Consider the following 8,242-nt stretch of genomic DNA (forward strand, 5'->3'; position numbering starts at 1 on the left):
AAGGCCTTCCGGGGCGGGCGGGTTGGCCCCCGCCATCTCCAAGCCCGCCGTCGCCCCCATCGAGCGGGTGAAGCTGCTGCTGCAGGTGAGCGGGAGCGAGGCCGGGCATCCCCCGCCCCAAGGTCGCGGCAAGGAGAGGGCGCGGCCCGGCGCTCGGCGCTGTCCCTGAGCCCGGGGCAGCCGTGACCTTCCCGGCAGGGATGCAGGAGCTGGCCCCGCTCCCATCGGCACGGGGCATGGCCTGGCGGGGCGGGGGTCTCCTCTAAACCGGCTCCGTCCTGCTCCCGCCCCTCCTCGCTGGGCTCTGGGGCTGCACGGAGCCAGCCCGAGCGGAAGATGCTGCCCTTGCCTCCTGCCCTTGAGCCCGAAGAGAGGCGGTGGTAGGCCTGGATGGGGACGGCGCTCCCCGAGCTGTCGCAACGGGCCGGGGATGCAGCACGCTGGAGCTGTGCAGGAATCGCCGCTGCGTACAGGAAGCCACGCTGAGCAGGAAGAGGGCCTGTTGGCTTCCTCGCCGGCTGAGGGAGCCCTGCTGGGTTTTTTGTCCTCTGGCTCAGTTCGGGTTCACGTGGTGCAGATGCCTGGGTGTTAACCTAGCGAGGCTTTGGGATGCCTGTTCCCAGGGCCTCTCTGGCATCTTGCATTTATTAAATACCAATAAAGTGGCAGGTCTCCATTTTCAAGACAGATTTGCTGGGTTGTTTGTTTTTTTTAGTGTAAAGTGGTTTCATCTGTATAGTAAGGTGGTCACTTCAGGACCGAGTTGGATGCTAATGGTGAAATGCAGGTGAAAGCAAACTCCACTTAGCGGAAACTATAGACGCTTCTTGTGGTCTTCTTTACTAGCATAAAGATGCCTTGGTAAGGAAGCAAGTGATTATTAATCCAGCTTCTCCTAATGTCCCACAGGTGCAGCATGCAAGCAAGCAGATCACGGTAGAGAAGCAGTACAAGGGCATCATTGACTGCGTTGTCCGTATCCCCAGAGAGCAGGGCTTCTTGTCCTTCTGGCGTGGCAACTTGGCCAATGTGATCAGATACTTCCCAACTCAGGCCCTCAACTTTGCTTTCAAAGACAAATACAAGCAGATCTTCCTGGGCGGTGTTGACAAAAGAACCCAGTTCTGGCGTTACTTTGCTGGTAACCTGGCATCTGGTGGCGCGGCCGGTGCTACGTCTTTGTGTTTCGTCTACCCTCTTGATTTTGCCCGAACCCGTCTGGCAGCTGACGTCGGTAAAGCTGGAGCTGAAAGAGAATTCAGAGGTCTTGGTGACTGCCTGGTGAAGATCTTCAAGTCTGATGGGCTGCGGGGCCTTTATCAAGGCTTTAATGTGTCTGTGCAGGGTATCATCATCTACAGAGCTGCCTATTTTGGCGTCTACGACACTGCTAAGGGTAAGTTCTTTGTCTCAATGTAAGGTAGCTCAGAGGCCAAATAGGAGTCCTTCCCCACTGTGAAAATAGCCTAGAAAAACTAAGTAGCTGGCTAGTATCATTGTGCTGATTTTTGGTCTTCCTAACTTGAACCGTACCCCCTTCCCTCCTGTAGGAATGCTTCCTGACCCAAAGAACACCCATATTTTCATCAGCTGGATGATTGCTCAGACAGTTACTGCTGTTGCTGGGTTGACCTCCTATCCATTTGACACTGTGCGTCGTCGCATGATGATGCAGTCTGGGCGTAAAGCAGGTATGTTTCCAATTTCCTTGTAGGATGCCTTGTAGGGTGGATGGCTAGAACTCTCCACGGAGACTTGCTAGAATTGGGTGGAAAGTAATGCACATCTGGAGGCAAGCATGTCTTTAAATGCCAGGTTCTGGAAGGGGTGGTGGGCTATTTCAGTTGTAGGATCTTGTATCTAAACATTGGAATGGGTTGTCGGAGAGACTCTCTCCTCTTTAATGCCTTGTTGCCTTAATGCAACTACCACTTGGCTACACCTTTAGATACTTCATGGGAGTATGATGTAGTGTGCTGAAGACTGGTACTCATTCATTGATGTAACAATTGATGGGCAAGTGTTGCCTGTTGCTGTCAGAGGTAACACTGCAAGTAAATGGCTGAGCCAGGATTGGAACTTAAGAGCTCTTCTCCATAGACAACACTGTTACTGCTGTTGACACTGCTGTTTTAAATTTAAAAAAAAAACCAACCTGAAACGGAACAGAATGGTGCACATGGCATAACCCATCAGGATGCTGTAGCAGCAACATAACTTTGGAGGGACCCTGTAAATGAAAGTCTCTGTTAAAATACAGACTCTGAAATGTATGTTAAATACAGTTGATCTCTTGTCTATTCCCATCAGTGTTTACAACTGTAGCCAAAGACCTTTCTTTCCTAAAGGGCACACATGTTAAGACTTTCTCCTTGGAGTGGCAAAACTGGGAGCCTTAAGCCATTGTCCCTTTGTGCTTGATACACTAACCACCTCTATCTTCCACAGCTGACATCATGTACTCTGGTACAATTGACTGCTGGCGAAAGATTGCTCGTGACGAAGGTGGAAAGGCATTCTTCAAAGGTGCATGGTCCAATGTCCTCAGAGGAATGGGTGGTGCTTTTGTCTTAGTCTTGTATGATGAAATCAAAAAATTCACTTAAGTTATTTCCCATTGTGAACTGGCATGTTGTATTATGTAACTTACTATGACCATTCATGGACTGTATCAAAACTGTCTAGTTATCAGCTACAGCTGGTGGCTAAACTGGTTGGCAAAGGGTAAGGGGAGGGTCAATTGCCTGACCTTGGCTCTTGTATCAAGTCATTCCCCTGATGGGACTCAAATGTGGTTTCTATTTCAGTCACTCCTGTTTAACAAGTTTAAAGAAATTAAAAAAGAAAAAACATCTGAAACAAATTATTTTGTGTTTTGTATGCTTTTTTGCAGCTACTAGTAGGAGGGTTGTGGGGGAAGGAGCTGAAACATTCAGTTGCACATGGTGGCAGGGGGAATACAGTCTGGGTGCATATGAATATGTAACACACACTCATTTTAATACTTCTCTAGTAAGTAATTCAGGGATCAGAAATGGGACTGTAGCAAACCCTGTTCTTAAACTGGGGGAAAGGGATTGTCCCCTTCACAATCTCAACTGTCAGTTTTGACAGTCCCAGCATATACTTTTTTTTGTTTGTTTGTTTGTTTTTTCTTCTTAACTGAATCTTTGATTTGTACAGAGCTCTATTTCTAGCCTAAACAAGGTAGTTGCTAGTATTTGCACTAACATCAGCTGGAGCACAGGGAAGTAGCAGTTTAAGTGTCAGTAGTCTACTTTCTCCAAACAAAACAAGCACCTTAACTGTTAACTTGCATGTCTCTGAAGTGGAGTTCCTACTAAGATGCTTTTAATAGGGATAGAAAATTACAAATCTAGTGGGAGGACTAGCAATGGGAGCTAACGTAAGTGCCACTAGCTTAAAAAACAAAACTCAACTTGGACACACCCACATTCAGTGCCAGGCTTAGGCAACATCTGCTCCTGAGAGAGCAGCTGTGCTGCAAAGCCTGCCTGTGCTTATGTGGCTGTAGCATTCTTCAAGGGTAGTGCTGGGCTTACTAATATCAGGTTGATCTTATTTTCCTGATGAAGTGTGTGAGGCCATGGAGGAATCATGGAAGATAATGGAGGATTATTGGCACCTTAGTTTACACCATATAGTGGGTGGGTTACCCAGTAAGTTGCTCTGGGTTTTGGCCCTCCTCCCCTGGTAGATCAGCTGGCCTATATACAAAGTGTGGGGATGCCTCTCACCCTTAGTTCAGGGAAATGATGTCCCTCAGACACCGCTGACAGACAATCCGGCCTCTATCTGCAACTTGGTTGTCTGTTGGGAGTTCTTACCTAACATGCCTGGTGAAGTGGTCTGAGCCAGGGACCTACCCATCATTTTCCCTTGCAGAGTTCTAGTAACTGTTCCTATTTGTGAAGTTAATCCATGTCATGTGGATTATGGAGGACACAGCCCCACTAATCATGGTCATAATCTCTAGACAGACGGCACATGGAGCATAGTCACTCTTGGCTGACCTGTGCACTAGGACTCCCAGCTCTCAAAAATGCTGCTGAGCAGCTACGCTACAACACAGGCATGCTCTCTGCTGTAAAAATTCTTCTAGTCCAGACATGCCAGCAGTGGCAAGGAATGTGACAACATGAAAAAGAGGCAATTGGTCATATGGTGGTACCAGGGATCTGGGTAAGCCACAATGCATACCCCAAACGACCTAAGAGCCTTTGCTTTCAAGGGGAAGACTCTATAGGCATGCAAGAGATGATGGTGGGAAAACAAGAGCAGGTCATTGAAAACTGGTCCTTGTTGTGGCTTGGTACTTTGACCCAACCAGCAGCTGGGCTTTAATCACCCCAAAAGACCACTTTTCTACTGGTGAAATGCATGTTACGGATCAGCCTGGTTGGATCCCCTTTTGCACCCCTTTCCTCCTCTAGCCTCCTTAGAAGCACTTGCTTCTTATCAGCTTCTGCCTTGCCAAGCTTTTCTGGGTAATGTCAAGGGTCTCCCAGAAATGCTGCTTGGGAGGTTCTTGCTGGCATGTGGATTAGCTCACTGGGGCAAGTGAAACATTTACTGTCAGCCTGAGAGGTGGAAATGCAAGGCTGGAAAATTGCCAGGATGAGAGTAAGTGTTCTATTTACTTTCCAAGTGGCTTTGCACATGTAGGATGCTGCTGAGCCTGACTCAACTGGAGCAGGACAGTGTCAGAACCTGGTTTCTTCAGCTGTAAAGTCAAGAGTAGCCAAGTCCTGTTCATCCATTTTATGTGATTGGCTTGGTACATGGGGGCTGAGATTTTATTGAACTCAAAACAGCATCAAGAGTACCAGGTACGTTTAATAGAAATTATGCAGGTATTTCACAGCCTGCCTACAAAACTTTTTCTTAGTGGGTAAGAGTACTAGCAACTGAAGTTGTCTCTCTTTCACCAGCAGGAAATGCCGGCAGTGGTATCAAAAGCTTCCTTAATGCTGCTCTTAACATGTCTCCACCCTGGTCTAGGGCCTTCGGGGAAATTCAGTCTCCCAACACTTGGCCTCCTTTGGTGAAACTGTATTAGTAACAGTTAGCTCATACATAGAACTCGTTGTCTCTAGATCTCAGGCTACCTTGTGAAGGAAGCCAATATCATTTTTCTCATTTTACAGAGGGGGAAACTGCAATAGTCAGTTATGTCCATTATGATGCAGTTTTTAAACAGAATTTTCCCATCAGGAATATTAAAAATATCTATTTTTTGTATTTTACTTCCATGTGGCTGTTTAATCTAACTGGGGAAGACTGATTGGCTGAGGGTGTCTGCATATCACCATCCTTAATCGTGTAGTATGGCTTTGATCTTTAACAGAACTAAGGTTCCCAATGTCCTGCTCACTAGAATGGATGGGGACAACCTTGTGGCAGGCCAGCGGCTGGAAATCCTCTGCTGACAAGGTGTTGACGCAGAAAGGCTCCGCAAAGGGTCATGTTAAATATTTGCTCGTTGCTCTGGAAGGCTGAGCCTGGCGCTAAATGTTTGACATAGCAATGTGCTTAAGGCAGGCCAAGCCCTTCCTACTGACTCCTCCCAGCTTTCACTTTCCTCTGTAAGAGCAGAGCTAGCAAAGCTATGATTCATTCCAGTGCTGGATCACTGTGTATTTGGACTCTGCTTTTTCATTCACTGAAAGGGCACATTGCCAGCCCTACAGCTGCACGCTATCCCTTCCTCAAGTCTGACATCCACGTGGCAGAGCAGTGAAGGAATCATGGGCACAGTGTATTCCCAACTTGATAGCTGGACATAAGGATGAGCCATGAGGTTCAGTATGGTCCAAAGACCCTCAAGCACCGGGAACTGGGCTGTGCCACTGTGGGATCCTTTAGCATAACAACAGCTAGAGACCTTTACAAACAGAACAGAAAATGACTCAGCTTTGTTCCACTCTACAACTCTGTAGTAGGTGAGGAGTATCATTCTCCTCTGCCTACCCTCTGGTTGCCAAGGTTGTGAGCAACAAGCATGAATTGGGACAGGTTGTAATGTTGCAATCCCTCCCGCTCTAAGTACACTAGCTCTGGAACAGGGCTGCATTGGCGTGTTGCTGAATGCAGGCTAATAAATCCTGCTCCTCAGCCATAATGTGGCTCTGTTCATTCTGTTCTGGAACTAACAGGTGTGGAGCAGCCTGGGATATCTCTGCAGTACTACCTTGCACCATGGAGACATGCCCTCTCTTCAGGGGTCACAATAACCAGAGACATGTTCCTTTCAACTACATGCAGAAATGGGGTCCAGGCTAAGTTGCAATGGTCTTGAAGCTTATCATGACTGGATAAAATCTGGAATGGTTAATGCTCTTGTGCTGTTCCAAACCATTGTTCAGCACACCTCGAAGTATCTGCGGAGGAGAGAGGCAGGGACGCAGGACAACTTGCATCTTGAGATGAGTTATTTTTGAGCCTCAGAACCTCTGCCAGTTCTGTACTTCCCCCCATGGGCAGTGGACTGCATATTCATGAAAACCACCTCTGTCACAACCTCGCAGTCCCTACTAGAAGGCAGAAGTACTGACGTATCATCGTGCGTGCACTTCATTGCTAGCCCTGGCCACTGATTAAAGACACTAATTGGAAAATCCGTGTGCAACTGGATTGACTACACAAGAGCCTGGAATGAATTACATGAGACAGGCCCCTGATTTCTTCCTCATCCCCTTCCCCTCTCTGTGTTGTTTTAAGAGGCTGGTCTGCAGATCCAGGGCAACCTAGAGGTTTTCCCTTTAAGCTTCATTGTCATGTGCTCTGAAGAAGGGGAGGTGTCTGTCCTCTGGGGAACAATCAGGGGTGGACTTTCCAGTTCTGTGAGATCAACACCTATTACTGTACTCTGTATTCTGGAGAGTATCCAACTTGTGCATGTGCAATAGGACACCACGCACTGCCTACCACAAGATCCCTTGTCTTTCTTTTCTACAGGCAACAGGAAGGCTATTTATATGCGGAGAAAGATAAAGCAGCCTCCTTCGATGAGGCAGCTTTATAGCAAGAAGGAGACCAGAGCATATAGCTGCAATTGGTGATTGTCTTTTGAAGGCTAGAGGCCATTTCCTCAGGTCTCTAGAGCTGGCATGAATACAATTAATTAGTAGTAGCGTTAGACTGTTAGTCATGCCTACAAGCAACCAGCAGTTGTTCTAGAGAGGATCTACAAAGACTGAATGGAAGACAGTCCCTGAATCCCAATCAAGCACCTCCCCAACAAGGAGCATGCTCTCTGCCTGCAGGTAACTTGAAGAAGAGCACCTGGTGCCTGAAGTCTTGTCCAACATCTCTCCCAACTCTACTGGCAGACCAATAAAACAGATCATCAAACCCCTTGCTTCTTGTGCAACCCAATAAGCCAATTCTAGAATTTTAAAATAATTATTTTATGTTATAGAGTCCCATGGATTCACTTACTTGTTGTATGGCACAGTTACAAGCTACAAAGACACTCAAATGGCAGATTTCAAATCCAGGGGCTATGGACTCAGAGTTTTGACTGGACTGCTATAGACATGTGGGTCAGCTGCCAAGTGTAGACTGAGATTCAGATTGAAGCTTTTCCAGCATTTAGGAGGGTTCGGCCCTGATTCTGGAATTGTATCCCAGAGTTCTGATGCAGGCTGATTTACAGGTTGGAAAAGGAAAATATCCCCATTGACCTTAGTCATCTCTGGTTCAGAACCGAAGTCTCATCCCCTTTGCTTCAGGGTTATGAACTCTTCTTTGCATTTGTTGTGGTGTCTAATGCCCTTATTTGTCCAGTATTTACCAAAGTGACTCAATAAATACAGAAAATTAGCATTTGAAAGTGTTAGTAAGAGGCACCTTTCACTGCCTACAGATACCTTTGAGTCCCAAGTGTCTTGTTAAAAAAGTGCTTTGAATCTAAGCTTTTCAGGGCAGATATTAATGTCCCTCCATTTTAAATCATTCTACTTTGTTCTGGTTGTTGTTAAATGTACAGACTGAAAATGGAAAGTAGCCAAGGCAACCCAGCAAATGAATGAAACCTAATTAAGAATCTAAAATCACATGATATTGTTTGGCTCCAGCAGTTTTATGTCACTATAGCTGTCATAAATCAAGACCAGATACAATCAGGAAAGTCAACCACAATCTAAAATATCCAAAGACTTTTCAAAAGTGATGAGAGGGGGAGCCTAATCTAAGCTGCCAAACTTCTAAAGCAAAACCA

At 46.6% G+C, this 8,242-nt stretch overlaps 1 protein-coding gene across 1 annotated transcript; it reads left to right on the forward strand.

Annotated features, from left to right (window-relative positions):
- Positions 1-19: 19 nt before the first annotated feature.
- SLC25A5 (solute carrier family 25 member 5) lies at positions 20-2,863 on the forward strand (the record flags this gene model as incomplete). The annotated part of the gene is made up of 4 exons (XM_025209922.1): positions 20-85; positions 910-1,396; positions 1,551-1,691; positions 2,449-2,863. Coding segments are annotated over 4 exons (852 nt in total), but the record flags the coding sequence as incomplete, so codon positions are not given.
- Positions 2,864-8,242: the final 5,379 nt, after the last annotated feature.

Source organism: Alligator sinensis, unplaced genomic scaffold, assembly GCF_000455745.1.
Source record: "Alligator sinensis unplaced genomic scaffold, ASM45574v1 scaffold157_1, whole genome shotgun sequence".
NCBI lineage: Eukaryota > Metazoa > Chordata > Crocodylia > Alligatoridae > Alligator > Alligator sinensis.